Below are 25,777 nucleotides of genomic sequence, written 5' to 3'. Positions count from 1 at the left end.
CATTTATACTTCACTATAGTTACAGCAATCCTTTCATCGAAACTGCATTCTCAAATATGCTTCAAGGATTACGGTGGTGGTTTTAAACACCTGGTTAACATTGTGATTTGAAACCAAACAAAGACACAACAAAAGTACTTGGTTGGGTTTAGTATAACATCATGGTTTGGATTAAAATATGTACATGTGTTTCAATATTTAAGTTACGGACTTTATTTTAAAATAAATCCACATTTACTGTTGGTTTCAGCAAATTAGCTCGACATGTACCAGTTGCAACATTAAAGTGACGCTCACATATTAATACATCAATAACTATTATCCAATAATATAATATACATTATTCTGAAATGGGTCATTTTGCATAATGACTACTATTACTTTTGGTACTTTAAGTATAGTTTGATGCTAATACATTTGTACTTTTACTTAAGTAAAATGTAAATAGGGTTTTATTTGTAACAGAGTATTTCTACACTGTGGTATTGCTTCCTCCACCTCTGGTCTTTATTAAAAATGTTGTTTTTATTTGGGTAAACCAACCCTTAAAAGATGAAATCTGCTCTAAACCCTGACAGTGTACAGAGGTGGAGACATTAATAACTCATGGATTAAAACACATTACACATACAAGCTTTTACTTGAAATGTGTGGATATAAACAGGATCTCAGCTTCTCTCACAGACAGCATACGGCCCTCTTTCTAGATCATCATTCACACTTGAGATCAGCACCATCACAGGGGATTTTTGGAGGACGCTCCTGATGAGATGCATTGTAATCTTCTCACCTGCACTCTCTATCCGACCCACAGGGGACTCTGCTGAGGTTGGCGGCGGTGGTCACCCTCTGGACGATGGCGTGTTCGTTCCGACACTTCGCGTCCAGGGTCAGCTTCTCCGTGATCTCGTTCATGCCCATCAGCTGACCTGTAGAGGAATGAGCGCAGCACCGGTCAAACCCGGGGAAAGCTTTAAAGTCGTAGCTGCTGCCTATTTAACGTCTACCAGCAGCATAAAGTGCAAAGCAGCTATTAATAACAAGGTGCTGCTCGTACAGTATCAGTGGGGGGACTCGGTACGGTGCTGCTTTACATGTGAAGTCAAATTAAAGCTATTAGTTAACGATATTTGCCAGCTACAGACATATACAGTATATGGATACTGTATATATATAGGGCGCACAACGGTGATTTGATGTAAGACTCAATACATCAATGAGTACAAAATGCTACTGGAACTTAAACTGGAATGGTCTGGTGCTTCCCACTGAAGGATTCTTAGTGAATTCAAAGCAGTAAAAATGGTTCAGTGTAGTTTGAAAGTAAGACATTTTGTACATTAACATTATTTTGCATTGATTTCGGAGATTTGCAGGTCAAAAGACGCTGAGACGTCCGGTTGAAGACCCGGACAGACATGGTTGACATGTCTTGATTATATACAGTAAATTTAGTTTCAGCAGCGTTTGAATGGTTTGTCACTGTGAAGCAAGTCCTATCAATAACTCTTCATCAACAACATAATTAACTGACTAATCATCTCAGTTACTTAGAAACAAAAAAAACGCCAAACATTTGCTGGTTCCAGCTTCTTAAATAAAGGAATTTGATCAGGTTTTTTAATTGATATCATTGTAATATTTTAATATCTTTTTGGGATTATTAGTATTGTATAGATCACCAGTGCTTCCTAATTTAAGATTTAGGACCCATCACAAGATAAGTAAACAGGGAGAGAGAGCAGAAATACATATGCAATATTATTTTTCTGCCTTTTTTTTCTGACTTAAATCTAGGTCAGACGTTAGGTTAGACGTCTTTCGACCCGCAAATCACAAAAAACAATCCGTGCTTACGAGGTTTGAATGTACAACAAACATTGTGACATTGCAACACTTCAGATTCCCAACATGGTCAGCGGTCATCAGCAGCTTCAAAGCTCAGGAAACAGAGATATGAACGAGCCGGATGTCAGTCTTTTTTTTTTTTTTGTTCACACGGTGCTTGAAGAGTGACTCGGGATCAGTGGATGAGCATTTCCAGTCATTCCCGGTGTAGCAGATTGTGAGCGGCCTTTAATAAGATGCAGGTTAGTACAGGTGAGTCTGTCTGCGGCTGCAGACCTGGAGATGCAATTAAGTGTTGATTACCAAGGCAGGAGGGGGAGTCAGCCGGAGGCATTAGAGGAGGGAGGAGGAGGAGGAGGAGGGGTGGTCTGTGTGAGGTTGGCTTAAAAGGCAGGTGGGCACACAGATGGCTGGGAAAAACAAATCTATCAACTTACCTAGTAATAGCTTCTCTATGGGGGACAGTACGAAGAGGGAGGAACCGTGGATATGACATGTTTAAAGAGTCACTCCGGGTTTGTTAAGAGCTCAAAACACGCTCAGTGTTAGTCAGGATGGGAAATGGACACCACACAACAGAAACATGCAGATAACCGTTGTCTGTAGCTGCTTATCAAACACTCAAGTCTCTGCTCTATTTAAAACAACCTGGCTGGGCTATTTCAAGTGGTCAGTAAACACTTAGGCTCTGTCCCAATACCCACACAGTGTTTAGCACAGTGATAGACGAGTGTGTCCCAAGTCAGAAATATACCAACACACAGTACACTTTAAAAAAAAAATACCTCTTCAAAGAAGTATTCAGCGCTAAATGTATCCGGTCTACTGTGAAACATCAGTAAAGGTGTTGGTGGTAGTACAACGACAAGTTGTTTTTGTGACCGACGATAGCAAACATTTTTCTGTGTACTGATATCAGATATAAAACCTTCAAAATAATATATATATAATATAACTGTATTACTCAACGTTTCATCCTGTATATCTGTTCTTTATTTGGAAATTAAATATTACCGGGAATATCTCACACGAGTAGAGACTTGACAACTCACGCATATAAAAGTGAGGGTATTGAGATGGACCCTTAGTTTCCTGCACTGATGAAACTCTTGTGCAGCAAACAGTTTGACGTAAAGAAACACACAACAGTGCGACACAGTGATTACTCATGTGACGATGTGCTGCAACTGTTGTGTCTATGATGGGACAATGACAAAAGAATGAAAAATAAAGAAACGTGACTAAATGCAAACTAAACTCTCACCTGTCTAATTACAGGTGTTGCGTTTGTTTCAAGGTGATAAAAGTTATTTTCTAAGTGATGAAACTTTTGCACTTGACATAAAATGTGTGAAATCTGATCTGTATAGTGACAGAAATATTCAAATAAATGCTGCTGGAGAGAAAATGATGCTGATTTTATTTTCTCCTTCATACTTTTTTTCCCATAATCGACGACATTACAGTCTTTTATCAATGTTCCTATAGTTTATATTCAGTTATTGAATTTGAAAATATTTGATTGACAAAGGCACAGCAGGTCTTTCTTCTCTTTCTCGAGCATCTATTTGAACCTGACAAATGTTTTTACTGACACAAAACATGACACTCCAACGCCATGGAGTGTCATGAATCCCTTCAATATGATCTCAGACTAATAATCTGTGTGATAAGTAATGGAAAGGAAATAATGATATATATTTGGAATAGCTGCAAAACCCTCAAATACAGGACTAGACTTCAAATGGCGATGAAATAAACTGCAAATAAAAATAAAATAAAAAATCACTTGTCTATCCTCCTCCACACAGTACAGACAAACCAACTCCCCCATAACGTCACAGTGTTTTATATATTCTATATTCATTAATAGAGTCCTATAATTTCCTTTTATCGCTCACCTTGCTCCTTTTTAAACTCATTTTCTGTCAGGAAGACGGGCCTCATCAGCTCCCCGACTGGCGGCTGAATCGACACGAAGAATTTCCTGATGTGAGAGCTGAAAATGGAGAGACACGTAAAAAAAAAAAAAAAAACAGTTTAAGGAATTGTTTCATATTTCTAAAAAGGACAGAGGGTTGTCTGAACTTATGTGCTTCTAAACGTCACTGTTTAATAGTTTTTTTGTCTCCTCAGTGCTGAACACAAACCGTGGGAGCAAACCCCAGCGGCATAAGCTCGCTGTCTGTTTTCACACAGTCCTGTGAGAGGACTGCAGGGTGTTTAAAGCAGGAAGTCGACACAATAAAACACAGAATCCATCTCACCACAGCTGGAAGTTTGCTGCTTGCGTTGAGTCACAGAAATCGATGCCCATCACAGCTGTGGCCGTCTCACCTGCTGGCAGCAGCTCTGTCGCCGTGCGGGAACAAAAAGACAGCAGTGTTGACGCGCGCACGAATAAAACAACACAAACCGTGATTAAACGTGTGTCCAACACTGCAGCACGGATACTAACAAATGGGACATAAAAACATGTTTATTTATCTTTAACAAGACAATTTATTTATTATTTTTATTACAAAGCTGCAGTTTTATGGCCGTCCATTGGCAAACATATTGCATTTTTTCCTTTTACTGCTTTTATTCTTGTATAGTAACTACAAAGACATCGTGTACCATGAGAAGTTGCCCCCTTCCCCGTCGGGCCCCACCTGCCTCGCCACTCACCGATCTCTGGAAACTCTTTGACCCTCATCCCGGACTGCAGCTTCACGTCCTCCATGTGCAGGTTCTTGGTTTCCGAGGTGGCGTTGTTGGTGAACTGCATCTGCACGGCCACCATGTTGCCGTCGGGGCTGAACGGCTGTCGACTGAAGCAGTACTCCACCGACAGACCCTCCCCTCTGATCCGGTGCAGCAGCTCGTAGCTCTTCAGTGCACTGGAGGGAGAAATGGTCTGCAGGCAGAGGAGGGGATGATGTTAGCATGCATTCAAATGTTTTCAGCTATTTCTGAAGGAAACATCCCCTGTAGAGAGCCACTGATTGGTCCATTGCTTTGCTAGGAATTGTAACATCTTGTCATTTACTTCGCTGTTAGTGGCCGAGGACACGTGATGATCTCAGACCCTCACAAATGCAAATTACAAACAATGGCAGGACAATTATGAAGACAACTCTTTATAATTATCATTATCATTAATGAGTCATATTTAAAAGACAGTCATGTCCAGATATCACGACGAACACAACTGTTTCTATGTTATGGGCACTAAAGTACGAAACTTAATTGTTTAATACAGTGACTTCTGTTCTTCTGTCAGCTTCTAGTCAAGAAATGCAGCTCCAGAGTGGAGTTATTACCACCAGAGTGAGGTAGAAATGGGAGTGAGAGTTAAGGGAAACAATTTGGACAAAGTCAAAGTCTTACTTGATGTGTAAAATTAGATTGAATTAGATTCAACTTTATTGTCATTGCACAGAGTACTGAGACAACAAAATGCAATTCAGCATCTAATCAGAAGTGCAAGAAGCAGTATATTGTAGAGTCATGCGTAGAATATATAGAATAAACAGTAAGGGGTGGATATGAATACGCAAAGATATACACTAAGAACTGTGTTAACAGTATAAAATAGGGAGATGTGCTGTGTCTATCGGAATACATTATTTTTGCCAATGGATGAACAGATGTTTTTCATCTATTATCTTTCTGGTTGATCCTAGTCAGATGAGGATTCTGTCCTTGTAAATTTTGACATTTTTAAGTCAACCCAGGGAGGACCGTCACATAAACAAGTTTGAAGCATTTATTGCAGCAATATGCATTTCTGTTAGGCGGTGCGACTCTGCTCATGTAAAAGTAAAATATATATATATGTTAAACATGTACTCATATTCTAATATTCAAAATATTCACAATTCACCCACAGCTAAATGTTAATAAAGGACGGGGCTGGAGTGAAAGCAGGCAACAGTGTAGCAGCAGAGATGCAGAGGTAATAAAGAGTGACGGCCTGAACTACCATCAGTTTGTGTAACAGAAGAAGAAGAAGAAGAGGGACATGGGCGGCACTTACTGCCGGAGAGAGGACGGCGTCGGACAAAGACAGTCCCTCCAGGTCGGTCACGAGGCTGCTGGACAGGAAGGTGTTGACCGGTGTGACTTGAGGAGAGGGAGCCGGTTCGACTGGGAAAAGAGACGAGAGCGTGAGACGCATTCAACGAGGATGTCCCCAAATTCAGACCCCATTCATCCGTTTGTTATATTATCTCTTGTGGGTATTTGTTTCCAACAGTGATTGTGAGACACAATCACACAACACCCTCGTCCACTGACTGTCGTATTGTCTCTGAGAGAGAGAGAAACTCACAATCATCGAGGTCGAGCAGAGACATTTCTTTCTTCTCTTTCTTGCTCTCTTTCTTGACGGGCTTAGAAGGAGGTTTAGATTCAGCCGCCTGGGAAGAGACGAAAGAAAACTGACGATTACTTTGTGAAGACTAAATACCGGAATGTTCGGTCCATTAGTCAATGACTGAATGTTATTTTAGTTGTAGGTGGGGTCCTAAATTCACCTGTGTTTGACATTTTAGGGTGTTTTTTTTCCCCCAATACCTTTTTTTTCTTTTTGACTTCTGCCTCAGACTCTGAGTCTTCAGACTCTGATTGGCTGCTTTCAGACTCGCTCTCTTCGTCCTCGTCAGATTCAGACTCGGAGTCGCTCTTGCGTTGTTTACTCTTCCTCTTGTGTTTCCTCTCTTCTTCTTCGCTGCTCTGCTCGCTGGAAAGGAAAGCGAACTTCAGAGGTCCCATTTAGAATGCTGCAGTTATTAATATCACAAGGGACGAGATAGATTCTAACTAAACTGGGTCTGTGAAATGGTCTGTTCAAGAAGAGAATAAAGTGACCTCCATTAACCACAACGTGGGCTCTGTCTCTATGAATGAGAGCAGGTCTAAAAGTCAAAAATGATTCGGCACAAAATAAAATATCATACATTAAATATTAACAGAATGTGCTACCTTTCGCTTTCCTGCACTGGCTTCTTTAATTCTTTCTTCGTCTTCTTCTTGTCCTTTTCCTCCTCTTCCTCCTCCTCTTCCTCAGACTCGGAGCCTTCCTCACTCTCTTCGCTCTCTGATCCCGAGCCGCTCTCCTCGATGCCGCTGCCGATCTCCGAGCCGCTGGCGGAGTCCGACTCTGAAAGAGAGAGAGAAGATCGGGATCAGAGGGCGAGCGGGTCCGTTATTTTACGCAGGAAACAGTGACGACTACCCGGTAACAGTACACGGCCCATCCAGTGGCATTTCTACTGTGTAGTATTGGGCAAGTTACAATAAAAGAGATCAAGTCTCTTAGGTCGTACCTGAGGTGCACACGCAACAATGTGACTAAAAAGAAATTGCGAAGACAATTTTGTGTCTAAAATATCTGAAAATATTAGGATTTTGTTATCAATAATTTGGTGTAAGTCATGGAATGACATTGAAAGTCAGCAAAGAAATGTTAAGTGATCTGGTTGATCTTTACAAAGACTGGACAACTTGTCAGATGTAAAATGACATCCAGACTTTTGTCTCTTATTCCTCCCTGTTGTTTCGATTTGAATATTTATCACACCAAGAGAGTTATGGATCAGATCTACACATCTACTGGACTCATGAGACTAAAGGATGCGATGGCGCAGACACGGCCCGTTTGAGATACCACTGTCGGCTGACTCCGTCGGCCCGGACTCGCCCTCCGAATCAGAGTAGAACGGCTTCTCCACCTTCTTCTCCTTCCTCTTCTCTCGGCTGCTGCATTTGGTCCATTCGGGCACCTGGAGGAGGAAGTTCAGAACAGTAAGTCGTCGGCTCCGCCTCGCCTGACGAAACCTCCTCGGACAGAAGCAGAGAGACGTGGGCAGATTACTGTAGCGTGGCCATGAATGCCTCTGCCTGGGCGCGATGCAGCCAAATGAAGCCCGGCCATCAGATGTGCTATTCAGACATTCTGACGGTCGGAGGAGAAACTCGGTGCAGACACTAATGTGTTTTTGTGCACAAATAGCACCAGGTGATGCCTTCATGACCAGTTGCAGAAATGTTTTTTTTCTTTTAAATACAGGGAGCAGTTCCATTAAGAGAAGTGATGTCTTTGAGGAGCGGTGACTATCCTCCCACACAAGATAAAAAAAAGAAGGAAATTGATCCGTCTCGCTCTTCCTGTGACCAGACTCATTAACCGGAGCCATCAGCTAATGAGAGTGGACATCCCCGAACCCCATTTAAAACCCACGAGGCTGATAATGAATCTCGACGTGTCAGAGGACAGCACGTCCTGCTAAAAGAATCACTTCTTTAACGGTTGAGACCGAGGAAGAGGGTGCTGTGCTTCAGGTAGCTTTGGCTGAGCTAAGCACAGAACAGCAACTACGTTAGGCGAGGGTGGGTGGGGGTGGGGGTGGGTGGGTGGGGGGGTTAAAAAGCACTCTGGGTTTTGCCGCTATATGGGTTGAGGCTCAAGGAGGTGGGCTCTTTGCCGCTAACTGACTCACACTCGTTAATGTTGTGACTCTTTCAAGCAGCGTAAAAACCTGGTAGATGTAGAAAAGAAAAAGATTGGGATGGAGGTGAGATAAGAAAGGAGAACGGTTTTTTTTGTTTGTTGTTTTTTTAGATAAAAAGTCAGGAAAGTGAGAGAAAACAGGCAGAGGAAAGTTTACTGGGTCTAAAAAAGAAGACGTGCGAGAACAGTTTCTGATATCAGAGACAAAAATAAACCCCAAATTTGTGTATTTACCACAATATCTGGCAATTAGGTGGCTAATAAAATGATCGAGGGATTTGTCTTTTGTTTTCCTGTTAAAATCAATGCACTCCAATATAACTTAACTCTACTGTATATACCTCAATAAAGAGAGAAAAGGTCAACATTAACATTCACTACTTACTAATACGTCAAGCAAATACACAACAATGTATTTAGTCTTCATCAGCGACGAAGCGTGATGTTGTTCTAGCATGGACTAGGATGGACCGGGAGAGCTCTGGATCACGTCACTCAGTGTCACAACAACAACAACAACAACAACAACATTTGTGACACATTCACAAACCGTGTCACAAATTTCACGTGAGACCAGTGAGGTGCAGAAAAGGAAAGTGCAGTGGGCCACTAACTAACCAAACAATCTCCACTCAAGGTCCACTTTACACTGTCTCTTTATCATCACCAGATGAAGATGATGACATGAAACTGTAGAGGTTAAAGCTTTCTATTATTCTGAAGGACCGTAGGACTTCTTGTCCCTGTCGGCTTAAACCTAAGTGTTATTAATAAGTGAGTAAGTGGACCTTGAGTGGAGATTTTGTCAAGTGCAAGTGTCAATCTCAACTGTGTAAATGCTCAGAATAATAAAATACTTGTATATAATATAATGGAAAGTTTGAACATCTGCAGATCCTTGACAACTGATCAAAGTGAATCTGCTGATGAAGACCATGATGTCGTCAAAAGCTCCGGGACAGGAAACTAAATGGACCTTGAGTTTAGAGAGACAACTGCAGTCAGGCTCAGCTTTCTGATCCTTCTGACTCCTGGCATCAACTCTTATTCCACAACTTCATAACATTTTCAGAGGATGCATTATCATTTGTGTATCTTCATGTCACTCTCTGTCCACTTGGGACAAATACAGCCGCCTCTTTAAATATGAATCAGCACTGAGGAGTAGAATCGTATTAATCTCATCGACTCTTGACCATCGTCAGTTACTACATTATGACAACCAGAGAGAGACTACGAGAGGAAGGAAAGAGAGAGCAGTCTTCAAAACAAACATCACCACACTCCCAAACTGAGACGGACGGACGGACGGGGGGGGGGGGGGGGGGGGCACCTCTCTCCGGTCTCCTAGCAAGCTGATCCGCCCCTCGCCGGTGGTTATGACTTCCTCTGTCTGTGGAGATGCATAATGTGCAGAGGGAGAGCAGCGGATGTAATGGGACACTCACACTTTGGTAATGACCCAGCGAGGCTTTTGTATATCATACGTCATTTCTGACCATTTTCTTCAAAGCATATCCTTTTTTTTTTTTTTTTTTACGTTTTTTAGACTGATTTCTAACTCCAAGCCGTCCAATCACTTTTGAGATTTGAGACTTGTGCTTGAGATCAGATGAGTTTAAGTGTCCCGTAATCGAAACCACCCATCGTGTTTAAATGTGTTACTGTGAATGGATTTTACTCTGCTGGATATTATCTAAAGCTATTCATTATTTATTATTACTTTTTTCAACAATTTATCCATCTCTTTTAGCTATTTCAAGGTTCTCATCGTTGGTGCTAACAAGCTGTTCCTGACCCAGGGTCAGGTGTTTCAGCTGATGGTGGGAGGTGTCTCCTGTGCAGTATTCTTTTTTTTTAACAAATTACAATCTGTACTTACAAATAAACTGAACTAATCCACAATTTTTCCACGTACTGGATGCAACTGAAGTGGTATTCCCTGCAAGACCATACATCATAATCACAATAAATCATCACCTCTCATAATTTAAGTCTTTATTTAAACTAAATGTTATCCTGATGAAATGTAACACATTTTGCGGTGGCTTAAAATCCTTTCATTTAGGTATTATATAGTATTTTGAATGAACAGCTGCCACGTTTTACCAGTTTAAAAGCTGTAAGTTGCGTTTCTCTAGTCAGGTGTAGAAATGGTTCATGTTGAATTGTCAGTCGACGTCAGAAGCTAATTTAATTTGGTCCCTGCCAGACCACGATAAGAGAGGTTATGCTGGGTTAAGGCATCGCAAACCCAGCTGCAGCTATGAGGTCTGCAGTCAGAAAATCAATCGGATGTCGCGCTTCTTTGAGTTCTCAAAACAGAGCTGCATTATCACATTGTTCACTGCGATGGATCAGCAGATCTCAAGCAAGTTTCAACGCTCAAAAGAAACACTATCTCTATCAGGGACGTGCTAAACTGCCTGTGTGGTCTCTTGCTCACCACCAGTCAATTATCAATAATGTAACTCAATGCACCCGTGGCCTCATCTTGAAATCTGCGTCACAAGTAAACGACAAGTTAACACCGGTTATGGAACATAAAGGTGAGAGTTAAAACAAATAATCACAATAATTAACAAATCTATGACGACAAAATCAAGCCTTGAGGTCACTCCCGTAGTTTAAAATCAAGTGATTTTTACGAGTCTTTGATTTTGACAAAAGAAGCGACACGCTCAAGTTTTGATTTCATGTCTTCGTTTGGATCACACTGCTGGTTGTGAACCGATGGCACATGGAGTGAATGGGATGGAGAAGAAAGAGGGCGGGACTTTGGTGAGTTGGGATGAAGCTCTGCAGATAACATTCAGATCAAATTAAAGTTTGATTGTTCAGATATACTCATGAAGAGGATAACTTAAGGGCAATAATGAATCAATACATTGATGCCTAATATCAACTATTAGCTGCATCTGTACCGACGTATTGGTGTTATTTTAGGTCAACCTTCAACAGAGACTACAGGAGGTGGTTCACTGCGGTTGATACTGATTTGTCGTGAAAACTTAAGCTGTAGCTCCCAAATCGGTTCCCTTCTGTATCGCATGTGCTATTGGCTCAAACATCGGTGAGAAATCACTCGGACGGGTCGAGTGAGCTGCTGCCGAACAGAAGCAAGTGCAGCAGAGAGGGCGAGGGGGGGGGTTCAACACCACCGACTGTGTTTTCATAGTGAATCAGAAGTCATTGAATAGAGGCTGAAACCCTCTTTTCTCCTGTATTCATTGTCCTTCATGGAGTGGGGGAGTGGTTACGCAGCATCCTTTTGGAAATAGATGGAGGCCAAAAAGGATGCATGTTACTGATGAGCTGTTAATGCGTATGGGCTGTAAGTGGATGAAGGATGGCTAGTGAAAGAGGAATCAATGTTATATTGGAGTTAGTGCTATATTGGATGTGAGGCTCTAGTGACTCTGTTCAGCCCCTCTGAGGCACTGCTCTGGGGCGGGAGCAACCCTCGCTCCCCTCCACCTTTCCGGGCCCCTGGAGACCCCAGAGGGCCCCTGTGTCTCTGTAAGTTACTGTTCCCACTGCACGCACAGAATCCTTCACCTCCACGTTGCGCACGGAGGGATCTGGGGCGGCTTCAGGCCAGTCAGGCAACTCCTGGTAGCCGCCGGCCTTGGCATTCAGCAAGTGGGACAGTGAACCCAACTGGAAGTGGTCTCGATCTGCAAAAAAGACGAAAGGAAAAGCAATCCAGAATGTAAAGCCACACAGAAGTAAGGCACTTTGTAGCCTCTATTACTATTATTATTATTATATTGGGGGAAGTGCTATGTTGCTATGTTAGTGAGTAACATCAAAGTATAACAAATTACCTATTAACAGTTACTTTTTTATTAAATTAATACTTGATTTAGTGTAATCATAGGGACTCTTACACATTTTACCAGAGTCCAATAACTAAATGTAATTAAGCCCTCAGGAATATTCCAAAAGTTGGCCTTTTCTGAATAAAACCATGGAAACTGAAAAAATAAATAATCACAAACCACCTAAAAACAGACGGGTCAGAGCATCTATTTGAGTAATCTCTATTTCAGTGTTCCCGGTTTATCTTAAGCATTATAGTGTGACGGTGTTCGCTCTCTCCCAGCAGTAAAATGAAAGTGGCTCCTGTACCTTTAAATGGAGACTCGAGGACCGGTGCCGGTTTGAGGGCGAGGAACAGTTTCTTAGCGTACTTGCTTAGAGCTCCGCTCTTCTCGGTGGGCACGATGAGCTGACGGATGAAGCGCGCCCGATCACGGATGTCGTAGTTCTGGTCGTACTTGGCCAAGTTGAGGACATACTGCGTCAACAGTTTGGTCTGCGGGACGAGGGATACATGAAGGACATGTAGGATGAGGACAGCAGAAACAAGAAAAAATGTGTTTATGCATGGATATGTGTGCTTGTGTTTGTGGAGGCGGGCTCTGTTTGTGGAAATTGAGGGACAAAGAACAGTTAAGACTCATACTCTTGAAATAATTGTGTTTGGTGGCATTGCACACATTGTTGACAAGTTATAAAGTCTAAATCTAAATACTACTATTGATGGAGAAACACATGTTGTTCACACCTGTTTGGAGTTTGTGAGATAGAGCTTGGCGGCCAAATTGATGATTTGCAGTTTGACAATGTCCTCCTCGTTAGTGAACGACTTGGCCATCTTCCTCAGGACATCAGGGGCGATCTTAGGTACATGCTCACAGTATTCGCCAATCAGCCACAGGATACTGGCCCGCGCCATCGGCACCTGACAATTCAAATAAAATGACACGCTTGTGTTTTGTTGGGATGAACCTCATTGGTGCGAGCGTGTTTCACCACAGCGACCCAATGGTCTTTTCAAAACCACGGACCAGCCTCGTTTCCTTCGCTGTGACCAGAAGCTCTGACAGCAGTTTGTGAATGAGACTCTCACCTGGATGTTGTCTGTTAGTTTCGCCATGTGCTTTATGATGTCGCTGTGCTTCTCCGGTTGCATCTGCAGCAGCTTCTTAATAACCACCACCGACTCGGCCACGACCAACTCTGTCCAACAGGAGGAAGAGTCACGAATAATAAATCAACAGTTACTAAAACTCACATTCAGTCCTTTACTTATTTTATTTTAGAGGGTTTTAGTGTTTTTATATGTTTGGTTTTTTTCAGCTTGTTTGGACGTGAAGTCTGTCTTGTATCTTATCTTCTGCTTCTATTTTCTTCACTGTGCTAAATTATATTTCATCATTTACAAATGCAGATAGATAAGCTTGATTAAATTATCCTACTGACCCGATATCCAAGTATGGTAGCTGCAACAATCAAGTCCTTCTAGTATACATATATATATATATATATATATATATATATATTATATATATATATATATATATATATATACTGCAATATGTATCACTTAAAAAGCATCTTAGAAACACTCACCGTCTCGGTTGGACAGCAGCTGCACCAGGCCGTTCAGACACGTGTCCCTCACCTCGCCGATGTTTGTAGCACAGCGGCCGATGGCTTGAATCGTGGCGGCCACAAAGTCTTTATCCATGCTCTTAATGTAAGTCTGCTGGAAATAAATATTTACTTTAGTTCCATAAAACATAAAGGAAGTAGGCGTACCCCTTCCTCCTACTTTGACTGAGGACAGTTTCACTGTACCTGAAACTCTCTGAGAATGGTGGAAATGTTCGTCTCATTGGCCAGATTGGTGAGAACCTCCAGCTGCAAAAGACAAAAAAAGAAAGTTTTTAAACACTGAAAACTTCATTTAAAAAAAGGGATATTCAAAAACATATTTACTGTTATTCTGAGTGTTGCTTACGCACAGTAAGACTGCGCTTTTACTGTTAAAATGTTACTGTTTAGAGAACGAATCGTCTTCCATCGATTCAGCATTAACATTAAAGAGGAAAGGGACACCAGCACAATAGAACAGTATAGAGAATAACCTTCAGGACTTTAATCTGCGTTGGGTCTGTAGACCGGATGTAGAAACTCTTCAGGTACGGTTCAAACATTCCCTGTGAAACACAAAGACAGACGAACAGGAAAGACCGTCAGTGAATCTGCAGCTCCATTTGCAGCAGCTGACTTCAAATTCAAAAAGAGATACCGCCAGGTGTAGCTCACCCTTCTCTTAATCGTCATGGTGGCCACGTTCTGAAGAACGACATACTGGACTTCACTAAAGGGAGAGACACAGGAGATATCGATGGAGCAACAGAGTAGAAACAGACGTATTCAATAGTAGAAACAGACATATTCAATAGTAGAAACAGACATATTCAATAGTAGAAACAGACGTATTCAATCCCCTTTTCACTCCTGTCTACTTGACCGGAGACACCATGCGGCCATATTGGAGGTCCACGGCTCTTCTTCCAAATATTTGTATGAGTATTTTTTACTACATATCAGCTAGCTAATATGCTAATATGTATGAGGATGTATGAATATGTATGAGGGCCAAAAGCAATTGTTCTAGCTAATTCAGTTACCTGTTGGACAGATAGCAGCAGCAGCAGCAGCCACTTTAGCTTATAGCCTGCAAGCTAATTCACAGTGAATGGCAACATGATCGAGAACAGGCTCCACTACAACCTTTTTTTGCTTCCAGATAATATAATGTTTGAGATACTTCTGTGGGTTGTCTTCTGCTCTTGAGTTTTGGTTGATAAGAGATAACTTTGAATGTCCGATACAGACCCCTGGTAAACAAAACAAAATAAATGTTTTTTTTGCTCCTGAGTTGGGGTCAGATGTCAGATGTCAGGCCACAGAGTGTTTATATTCTAAACCTACTCGTGGAAACTATCTTCAGATTTGTAAAATTAGCCTTATGGCTAGTCAGCAAGCTAACTTTAGCTTATCAAAAAAACCTTGTGAAGTCGGGTATTATTAGATGGATCTGCCCCGAGTTCACAAGTAGGAACTCTGACTTTGAGTGGCGTTCCATTGTACTTTTTCTAGTTCCATGTTTTCTGAGATGCAGCAAAACGTCTGAAGAAAATCCAATCAAGTAGCGTGCGTTCATTCATCTTATTCTTAGATTAAGATTACATTTTTCAAAGTCATTTTTGTTACTTTTGCAATACAGATACTGAAACAGCCATAAAAAAAAAAAAAACACCATGGCTACAGCATTTCCTAAGTCAATAAAAGCAAACAATTTATCTTCATGCACACCACTGGATCGTCTCCATTCATATTTGTAGATGGTGTAGTACGCAAACAAGACCAATACTATTGTTTAAAGAACTTAAGTAGATTTCTTCTTTCACATCTAGGCATTAGTCTTCAAGGTAGTAAACCGATGTGGTTTTAATTAGAGCCGAGACTCCACACCAATAATAAATTCTGATGAAACGTATCGTACGGCGCAACAGATTCCTGACAAATCCCCCGCAGAGAGAGACGCTGCTGTTTGGTCGCTGCTGAATGATGAACCCATTACGGCACACTCAGAGCCAAAAGAGCACTTGTTCAATAAGAAGCTGACAGTTTGCAGGACTTACTGCCAAGAGGCCACCTCTGTGCCATCATCACTCCTTATGGTTTATGCCTTCATGTTTACCTCAGACTCACCGAGCTCCCCGTTTAATTTCACTTCCTGCTTCGGGGCCGCACAGATTTATTTTACTACCCTCGCTTGTCATTTTTTCCTGTTCTCATTCTGTTTTCCACTTTGCTGAGTTTCATGGTCATTATGGTTCCCTCTTATCACATTCAGCTGTGAATGTGTTGTTCCTTTTCAAGCGAGATAAACGCAGCCCTTCCTATTTTTCAACCTTTGCTCAGCTCTCAGCCGCGAGAACGTTGCGAGACTGCTCACGCTGCTGGCTTGATTACACACTTTGGCATACGCCGCCGCCTAAAATTTATGGTGTGGCAATTAGAATAGACAATTTATTTCAAATCATAGACAGTGCAGCTCACCTGTGGCTCCTCAGGAGACGGACCAGGGCCTTGGCAATCACCCCAACCTCCACTTTAGGGGCAAGATGGAAATAGAGCTGAGCCACAGCCATCACCACCTGGAGCGGGCCGAGAAAACAGAGAGAGGGGTCAATCACCACCAGTGATACAATCTCACAAATACAGTATAAAAGTAGCATGTGATATGTTATAGATGAAAACAGCAACACTGATGAGAGTGGTAGAAAAGAGGTGAGGCAAGCTGCAGAGAGCACTTACACTTTTACTTTAAGGAAGCTTAAAACCTGCAATACTTTTTTTTTCTTTGGCCAAGTTGTGAACACAATGACATCACCTCTTAAGATGACGTGGCGAACTTGTTAGCAAAAATGTATTTATACGTATTTATCCAGCGGTCGAAGAGCAATATTATTATTCATTTGAGCGTTGTGTTTGTGTCCACCTGGCAAACGCATTATTCGCTCTCTTTTTAGCTCTGTTTTGGTCTGCTGAGGGAAATATCCGTCAGCTAATTGGTAAATGTTTTGGTCTGTTGTTTGGTGCTGGGCGGATAGTGTACAGCTGTTTTCAGAGCTTTTTTTCCACAGCTGTCTGCTGCGACCGAAAACGGCGCTATGAGAGCAGTGAGAGTGAACCGAAACAGTAAAGTTGTGGCCCAGACAACTAAACAATGAGCTGAAACCTGCTTTAAAAGCACCGGAAAGCATCGTGTCATAATTATCTGTAGATTAATCTATATTAGCAACACCTTTCACATTTGTCACATTGTTTTCAAATTGTCGTTTGATGCCTCGTTAAAGGGATAGTTTGTATTTTTTGAAGTGAGGTTGATGTATAAGGGAACCTATGGTTATTATAAAAGTATTGAGCATAGATACTTTAAGTAGTATGTGTAGTGGTAGATTCTTACTCAAGAAGCTCAAAATAACAGCTTTAAAAAGGCCCAAAACAACATAACTATTTAAAAACATCAGGGCAAAGAGAAGCCATTTATTAATTACTTAATAGGTGCAAAACAATAAGGAGCGTAAAGTGCAATTAGAGCGCTCAATGATCGTCTGCTATACTACATGCAAGATAAGGAAATACATTTGTTGCCCGAGGAACGGGGTTAATCTTGAACCATTAAGCAAACAGCTCGACTACAGCGGAACAAAGGCAGAATAATGTGTGACGGGGGGGGGATTTCATAACAGCTAACATGAAACAAAACAGGCCTTCCAAGGTGACCACAGCAGCACTAATGTACTGGGATGCTTTGTTAATTTCCTTTTGGGAGATTGTCCCCATTTCAGAGTGAGAGGTCAGCTCTGATTAAGGGCTCAGGGGCTCTTCAGCTGCTTGTTAACATGAACCAAGGTCGCGCGTTTGAAAAGACATCGGCTACTCCAAACAATGACCTGCAGCTAAAAGTGGAATAATGTTTGAGAGAAAACAAATGTGATCTCTGCCATGGCAACAGACTCAAGAGGAGAGTTAATGGGCTGTTATACTGATGTACGGCGTGTGTGTGTGTGTGTGTGTGTGTGTGTGTATTATTTAGAAGTGCAGTGCTCTCACGGCTGCGTTGCGGCTCTGCAGGAGCGGTTTGGTGTTTCTCAGCAGCAGCCGATGGTCTGGATCCATCACGTACGGCTTCCTCTTAGCCATGGTAGCCTCTGCCTTCTTGTCTTTCTCCTCTTCCTCCTCGTCCTCATCTTCGTCTGAGCCATAGAAGGTCTTGTCGTTTCCCTCCTCCAGCAGGGACTCCTGCAACGACAGTGGGGGGATTAAGCAGAGTGTCGCAGGCAAACAGACCAAGACAGAAATCTCTCTTGCATGGAAAGTGGTTATCGGTTTGCTTAAAAAGTCACCAGATGGTAATCTGCTCTTGAATATATTTGTTAAAAAGCAGCAACATTGTACCATTAGACATCCTCGCTTTAGTGCAACATGGTTCTACCAATTTGTCGCCACATGCTTTGGGAATTACCACAATAACAATGTTCCCCACGGTATGAAAAGTGTCTCAATTTGTTGCTTATCGCTTGCGAGAAAATAAGTCGACAGGTGGGTCTGAAAAATTGATAAACAGAAAACAAAAAAAAAAACAGCAAGTGGTCAACATTTAAAGAGGGAAACAATGATTGGACGGTTTCAATTTGCTCCTCTGCACAGCCACAATGGCAGAAGCGGAATAATTAATCCGACAATATAAAACTTGAGCACCTACACACAGTAATCTTCCTAAATCCTGTCCCTATGCAAATGAGTTGTTGAGACGAGACACGAGTGAACTCACTTCTGAGTTTCGTAAATTTGCATGGACGTCCGTAACATAGCGACGAGGCCACGCGTGTCAGTATAACGGTAAATGACGACGTGCAAGCAGTGGCAAAGCGCTGAATAAGTGTGTAAGCTACATTTGCTCACATTTGCATATGGTGTTGGAACGATTAACTTAATTGAAATAATAAATGTTTTACTTTTTCTTTGGCTATTTCGTTTTTTTTATTCATAAAATGTTATTGTTTTCCAGCTGCCTGTAGGACCAACTCAGACAAGCAGCCTTGAAGACGTCAGCCCCGAGTCGACATAGAAAGGAAACGGTTACGATTTATTAAGACTAGATTCATTAGATCAGATTCTACTCTGCGGTCGTTGCACGGAGCTCAATTGACAAGACAACAAACTGCAATGTAGCATTTAAACAGACGTGCGGAAGAAGCAGTGAAGTGCGTTACAGTGTAATGTGCATATAGATGAGGATGGATCGCGTCAACCCGCGCGGTGCATTGAGCTTCGCTGATTATCTGCGCTGATCGCGTTGACAGCTGCTGGGTGCGAGGCACCGGCAGCTGATAACATGAGCATCTTGATTGATGCGTTGCCTCATGAGGAGGACGGCACCATCAGGCGTGACTTGAAGCTAATCCGAAGCACACGGCTACACATCACAGACGTCTGCACTTTGGACCGTATTCGGACTTAATGCAATCAAACGTATATGACGTAACTGCTGTGATATAAGACGGTTTGGGTGCTGTACTGATTCTGTATTCTTACTCACGTTCATGTTTGGGTTGAGGAACTGGGTCCTGGCGTAGCGGGTCAGCATGTTGATGATGACGACCTGCCCCCACTCCTCCACATCGATGAGGAGGTTGCACAACTTCCTGTAGTTCTTGTGGATCAGGTCAATGCGCTCCGGACACACCTCCTCAAAGGCCATGACAACGCTTCCCGCCACCAACTGCAGCACACAACAGGTGGTGATGATAAGGACGCTTCTCTTAAATGTCAGGAGAGTACATGTTGTCCATGAGGATTACTGACGCACAAAATACAACTCATGCATACTCAAATTGCCTCTCGAGTTTAACAATAAAGCTGAATTTCGGTTGGAAATGACGACAGCTTGTGCAAAAAGTGCACGGTGAAGAGGGAGCCTGTTTAAACAAATGATCAGCCCTCAAACAGCTGAGGCGGTGAATGCCATCTGGTGACTGCTCTGATACTTTTTCAAACTTGAAGTTGCATTTGTTAAAAAAATAAAAGAATCAGCAAAAGCCCACCGTGGTTTTGTCAGCGAGGAGTTTCTCTATGACTTCGATGAGCTGGTCCTTCTGTTCCGGATCCAAACTGGGAGCAGAGAAGAATAAAATCATTAAAAAAGGCCTGAAAACAAAATGCTGGAGAAGAAGTTACCTTCTGTTCTGAAGAATTGATTATAAAACGAAAGGACGTCACTTCCAGAGCGGTAATGGTTTTAGCTTTTACTGCCATAAAAAAGCTTTCATTTCACAATGATAATAAGTCATAACAGCATTTGATCTTAGTGTTGATCTTAGCCTCGTGGTTCTCAAACTGGGGTTCAGGACTCTCTAATAAGCTGCAGGCTCAAAAACAGATTTCTAACTTCCAAATGTATAATTTATGCTTCTTTTAATCCTTTTTATATAGAGCCTGATATCTGCAACGAGAAGAAACCTTCCAATATTAACTAATAACTGAAATAATCTTCTTTACACCCAAAACAGGTGAATCAGGGGTCTGAGAACGGAAAGCATTTCGGTACTTCACCTGTAGAGTTTAGGAATTGCGTGAGCAGCCGTCTTCCTGACGTATGGGGACATATCAGAGGCCGCTTCTTTGATGGCCAACATCATTATGGGGACGATGATCGTGACTCGGATGCTGGAGAGGACTCGCAGAGCGCTGGCTCTGATCAGCTGGTTGGGATCCTGCAGAAGAACAGAGCGAGGTTCATACGGATAAGAGTCGACAGCAACGCTAACACGACGATGTCAAGCAGGTGTGATGTTTACCATGCTCATCATCTTAGTTTAGCCACGCCAATAAAAGGCAAAAAACAAATACAGCATTTCCATGAGGAATGGGTAACAGATTTCTTTTGTGCATGACAAATGTGCGTGGCTCATTCAGTCGGTTAAACTTTGAGTGGAACTCTCTGGCTAGCAGTCTACGAACAGAGACGGTAAAGGAGCTGAAAACAACGCTTTTAAAAGGTAAATGTCTCTGTTTTCCAAACTGACGAAGAGGGCGCACAATAAGCTCTTCGTTTGTGACGGAAATGTAATAGAGGAGATGAATGTGGTGGCTGAAACATTAATAAAAGACCATAAAAGCAAGACAGAAACTATGTCTGCTATTGGCGATGTACAACTTGGTGCTGCGAGGAGCTCTCGGCCGATTTCATTTGGTGATTTTAGCTCTTATAGGAAAAAAGGTAGGAGACCCCCTGCACTGCACACAGCCTTCAGCTGAAAGTAATGCTGTTAGTTCTGCAGGTATTTGGTCATAATACAACTTTAAAATGTGCTAGCATGGCTGAAACAATACTTCATGTTCTGAGTTTAATCATAACATCAGACCCCCAATGTTGATAAATGTGTATATTTCTCATGTGAAGTTGTCGCTTGTGAAAGCTGCTGTACCTTCAACCCTCGCTGAAAGGTGGAAATGGAGAGCAGAGCGAGATCCTGCTGCTCCTCGGCATAACGCACCAAGTAAACATAGACGAGCTTCTTCACCTGTCGAGAGAAGCAAGAAGGAAACGGGCCGATGAAAAGAAGACATGCTTCATCCAAATTATGTAGATTACTTCAATTGTTTTCGTGGAGATAAATCTGAAATGAAGAGATGAAGCAAAGTGGTAAAAACCTTAAAAAAGAGGAAGATAAGTAAGAAAAAAAGCCTCAATGCAGAAAGAAGCTTTTTTTTAAATTTTTTACCACATTAAACTACACAAAATGAAGAAAATGAGCAAATAAGTCATGAAGCAACATGAAACCCGGGCTCATTACAAACCTCAATGTTTTTACAGGCGACGTTTTTCACCACAGCGGGGAAGAGATCTGATGCATTTTTACCTCGGGCGATCATCTGCAGAGAAAAAGACAAAAAAAAAAATTCAAAATCATAATTAGCAGTGATGATTTCACAAGGTGACATTTTTCAATCATCTGTAAGTGAAGGTGCAACTGTTTTATATTTTATCTCAGCCTGTTTTCAAGCTTTTCCTTCTCTTTTAATATCCGCTGTCCTGCTGGGACGATGACTGGAGAGACGGGTGTGGAGCTTCAGATTATGAATATTTAACAGCGGACTGCACAGTTTGTTTCTCTAACCGCTGCGGTTATATCATCTAAAACTTTTGTCTTACAGCTGAAGGACGTTAAATCTTACTTACGATCCAGTTTTGGTTTGTATCGGCATCTGTCATGGCCGCATCTTTACCGTCAAAATGATGACATCAAGCTTGGTGCAGGGAACAAGCTTTGGGTCTTTACTGTTGTCTGAATTAATAATGTACATGTGCTGTTTGTCGTTTTTTTTCTCTCAAAACCTTGCCTTTGTCCTTCCACTCGCTGTGCGTCCGTACCTGCTGATCAGTGAATCCCAAAGCAAACATTATTCATACTCACAGCCACGATCCGCTTCATTGCCTCCAGCTTCAGGGAGTCTTTGTTGCTGTCCAGCATCTCCTTCAAGTCGTCATGTCTGAGGGAGAGAAGAAGAAAAAAAACACAGAAAATGAGCTCACAGCGATTTTTTTTTTTTTTGGTTTTGTTTTAGCAGCGAGCAAAGCAGCAAAAGATTGTTTACAGAAAGATTACCGAGGCCTCGGACGAGAAAAAGGTAGACCTGTTTTACGATTTCCATTCAGTGCTCAAAGATGTGCCAGTGTGACCCAGAAATGATTCTCTTTGAAGCGTGAAATCCAGCTTGCAAAACACGGGAACCTTTGAAACTGCAGCTCACAAAAGCGGGGTAATTGGAAAGAGACACAATCTGTAAAACATGTTGACTTCTTACAGAAAGCATAGATGTTTTAGCAGCAATGGAGGAAGAAACATTTCTCTATCAGTAGATGCGATGCAGTAGAAGCTCACTTCTGTTTTTATTTAGATAACTCAATAACTCAATAACCTATTACGGAGATTCTGGTGCTGAAATGATTAGTAGATCAACAGGATATTAATCAAATATTGCATAAATGTATATAGATAGTGTGAAGATGGCTAATAAGAGTTATGTTTCTCAAAGTAAGCTAACAGGTAAAGTATGCATGTGTATAGTTTAAAGTACTGTAACTGTAAGCAGGATGTTTTGAGTGGATCAGAAGCAACATCTCCACCCTGCTGCAATGCAAACGCACAAAAACAACACAGAGAGTTTCTATAAAACCTGCAAACAGCAACAGTGCAGAGAGGATCACTGCTGCAGCTGCAGGGATGAAGACGACGACATCTGTTTATTCTGCTCTCTATTGTCAAGTTATAGACAACAATAACTTCACCTTTTCCTTTAGCATCACATGGTTACATTTTGGATTAAAGAGCTGAAGAGCAGAAGACCGAGAGCGAGTTCAAAGCAACGTGTTACTTTTTATTTAACACATCGTCATGTTTGGTACGTGTGCACAGAAGCCCAAAGGGGAATTCATTAAAATGATAATGAAAACTTGAAAATGGAAATGTAACACCACAATAATACATATTCTACACGTGTTACACGAGTAAAAATGTAAAGTAAAATGTAATAATCACATTTTCACGTACTCGTATTGGCGTTCTATGACCATAATGTGAAAAAGAAAATGTAAAACCTGCCTGACATTACGTTTTGAAAGTCGTACCCTGGTGTACAATGGACAATATTTAAATGGTAATTAAACATTTTTAAATTAAAATGTAATAAATAAACTTTATGACCAGATTTTTTTTATTTACGCGAGCAATATTTAAGTAAAAATGAAAATATAATTTTCTAACAACTTTCTAATTCTTTGTAAGTTGGCCAGCCTGTATTCATAAACAAAAGTCTAAAGTCAGAACTGGTGAACAGGAGGAATCCACCCAGTGAACGAGTCTTGGGTGGGGATCGTTTTTGCTGGTGGGCGATGTGATTTAACGGCTGCGGAGCTGCACATTTCCCCCGGACTAGTTTCCAAGGCAACAAAAGATGCGATATAATGATGTTAAGTGATTTCCTGTCTTCCTGCAGCGCCTTTGTTGCATCTGACTGAAGGTCTGCTGTGCTGAGCTGTGGAAACGCAGCGATCTCCTCCTGAGACGTAATGCTCTGATTCGTGTCACTCACACTGACGCGCAACATGCAGGATTCAATGCAATCCAGACACGACACAGGTTTCTGTTCTCTTGCATTTTTGTCTGTTTAATTAGCAGGATGTCTCATACGTTTATTAGGTAAAGTGGTGGCAGAAGTGTGTTTATGAAGCACTTTACATTATATAGAGTCTATGTATAATTATTCAGTTTTTCTGGATTCTTTAGTTTCAGTCACACCTTTTGTTTTTTGTCTGTCACATTAAATCTCCAGCCCTCCTTCGAATTTCACCTAAACTTCACCAAATGTGGTGCATAGAATATTTGGATGAGCCAGGAGAAAGTTTCATTTGCTTTTTAATGTGCCACGCATAGATAATGGCCATATTTAAATATCCATAATGTAATTGTGAGTCTGACTTCGCTGAAGTTTGAAAGAATTCAGAGCCCTGATATTCCGAGACAGATCAATCATTTCAACAGTTTATGTGTATTTTGAAGTTGATCCATATGCAGATTTTAAAATCTAAATCTAAATATTTTAATTGAGAAGATTCTGCAGCTTGTACTTGTACTGATCTTTATAGAATACTCAAACGTTAATACTCTTAACTGCCCATTCAATCTTTTCAAAACAAAAGTTTTTTACATCTTCAAAACACACTGAAGCAAACACTACAAATGACGTTCCAAACGATTTGACCCCACAGTGGTTAGAGGTTTTTACATCATACCTCAGTGTGAGCGTGAGGCCGTTGGGGTTTACGACGCATTCCGTGTGTTTTGGTGTGACGGCGGTGAGGAGGTGGCCGCTGCAGAACACAGTCGATTTATCGCGACTCAAGTTCGTTCCTGTTTAGAAAGATTTCTGCTTCCGTCTCCACGATCAAGCGTCAAAGTGTAATTTCAGTGCATGAATAGTACAAATCAGTGTCGAATTACAACCTGACAGTATCTATAAGGTGCCGTCAGTGGCGGGTTATTTTGGGAACGCGAGCAGAGAGCCGAAGCTGGTTTCTTGGTTACAAGTGCGTGGCTGCCGACCAAAACAAATGAAAAAAATAAACTCTGGAAACGCAAAGATAACTTTGCCCAAAGCACTGACACAGCCCAGACACGAGGGTGAGTAACACTAATGCTGATTTCCAGCAGAAAATGAAGGTCCCACTCGTTCACTTCTCCCGGTGATATCCTGATGATTGGGGTCGCGGCCTCGAGGCCACAACCCCAGAAATCTATAGTCTCTTTAATACACAGTGAAACCTCCTTCCTCTTTTCTACTGTGGTGGCAACTGTTGAACAGAAAGTGTTTTTTCTTCATAAAAAGGACAACATATCAAAATAAAAGTCAAATCCCAAAACACCATCAAGAAAACAGCTGAAGCATTTCAATGCCAGATTTGTTATTTGTTTTTTTTTTCTCATTCCTGTGAATAACAGGACAAATGTAGATAATGCAATATCCATACAATGGAGTTGGGGAGTTGACTATTAATACTACTCATTAACAAAGCACATTTTGGCTAATATATCCTACACTGTGAGGTGTAGAGGTCAAACGAATCTAAAGTAAAGTAATCTAAGTCTACTTTGGCCAGAACAGACCCCTAAAACTTCACCAAATGTGCTGCATTAAACATCTGGATGAGCCTGACAGGAGTTGAAATTAGCATTTATATTGTTTACCGTGGTTACTGATCGTACTTTAGATGTTAGCATGCTAACATTCGCTAATTAGTACTGCACACAAAACTGGTCTGGTCTGGGAATTTCATCAGTACGTTAGATTATTTAGTCATAAACCAAAAAGCATTGGACAAATTAAAATACTCATCTGATGCTGCTGCTAAATGGAAGCTTCTGGATGTAGTTTCTGCTTGTTCACCCTGAAGAGGAAGATGAACGTCTGCACAAAGTTCTCACAAAACCAAATACCTCG

The 25,777-nt window shown here is 41.6% G+C and overlaps 1 protein-coding gene across 4 annotated transcripts in view; it reads right to left on the bottom strand.

Annotated features, from left to right (window-relative positions):
* The window catches only part of LOC137881093 (AP-3 complex subunit beta-2), a 39,115-nt gene that overhangs the window by 3,732 nt on the left and 9,606 nt on the right, over positions 1-25,777 (bottom strand). Inside the window, exons 2-26 of one of the 4 annotated variants that reach the window (XM_068722833.1) lie at positions 22,195-22,270; positions 21,578-21,652; positions 21,205-21,300; positions 20,330-20,490; positions 19,822-19,888; positions 19,317-19,499; positions 17,828-18,016; positions 16,268-16,365; positions 14,462-14,516; positions 14,281-14,352; positions 13,991-14,053; positions 13,763-13,898; positions 13,260-13,369; positions 12,915-13,091; positions 12,476-12,662; positions 11,891-12,021; positions 7,502-7,616; positions 6,817-6,994; positions 6,409-6,574; positions 6,164-6,251; positions 5,870-5,979; positions 4,519-4,747; positions 4,116-4,200; positions 3,750-3,847; positions 791-929 (exon numbers count right to left, since the gene is read on the bottom strand). In XM_068722833.1, coding sequence (XP_068578934.1) covers positions 791-929; positions 3,750-3,847; positions 4,116-4,200; positions 4,519-4,747; positions 5,870-5,979; positions 6,164-6,251; positions 6,409-6,574; positions 6,817-6,994; positions 7,502-7,616; positions 11,891-12,021; positions 12,476-12,662; positions 12,915-13,091; positions 13,260-13,369; positions 13,763-13,898; positions 13,991-14,053; positions 14,281-14,352; positions 14,462-14,516; positions 16,268-16,365; positions 17,828-18,016; positions 19,317-19,499; positions 19,822-19,888; positions 20,330-20,490; positions 21,205-21,300; positions 21,578-21,652; positions 22,195-22,270 — 3,084 coding nt within the window. The remainder of the gene's footprint in view (positions 1-790; positions 930-3,749; positions 3,848-4,115; positions 4,201-4,518; positions 4,748-5,869; positions 5,980-6,163; positions 6,252-6,408; positions 6,575-6,816; positions 6,995-7,501; positions 7,617-11,890; positions 12,022-12,475; positions 12,663-12,914; positions 13,092-13,259; positions 13,370-13,762; positions 13,899-13,990; positions 14,054-14,280; positions 14,353-14,461; positions 14,517-16,267; positions 16,366-17,827; positions 18,017-19,316; positions 19,500-19,821; positions 19,889-20,329; positions 20,491-21,204; positions 21,301-21,577; positions 21,653-22,194; positions 22,271-25,777) is intronic. The other 3 variants (XM_068722835.1, XM_068722834.1, XM_068722837.1) reach the window with 3 other exon arrangements.

This window comes from Cebidichthys violaceus, unplaced genomic scaffold (genome assembly GCF_023349555.1).
Source record: "Cebidichthys violaceus isolate CVI_PGR_0920_01 unplaced genomic scaffold, fCebVio1.0.p SCAF_3, whole genome shotgun sequence".
Taxonomy (NCBI): Eukaryota; Metazoa; Chordata; class Actinopteri; order Perciformes; family Stichaeidae; genus Cebidichthys; species Cebidichthys violaceus.
Note: the sequence above shows the minus strand (reverse complement) of the source record. Positions and strands in the feature narration are given on the sequence as shown.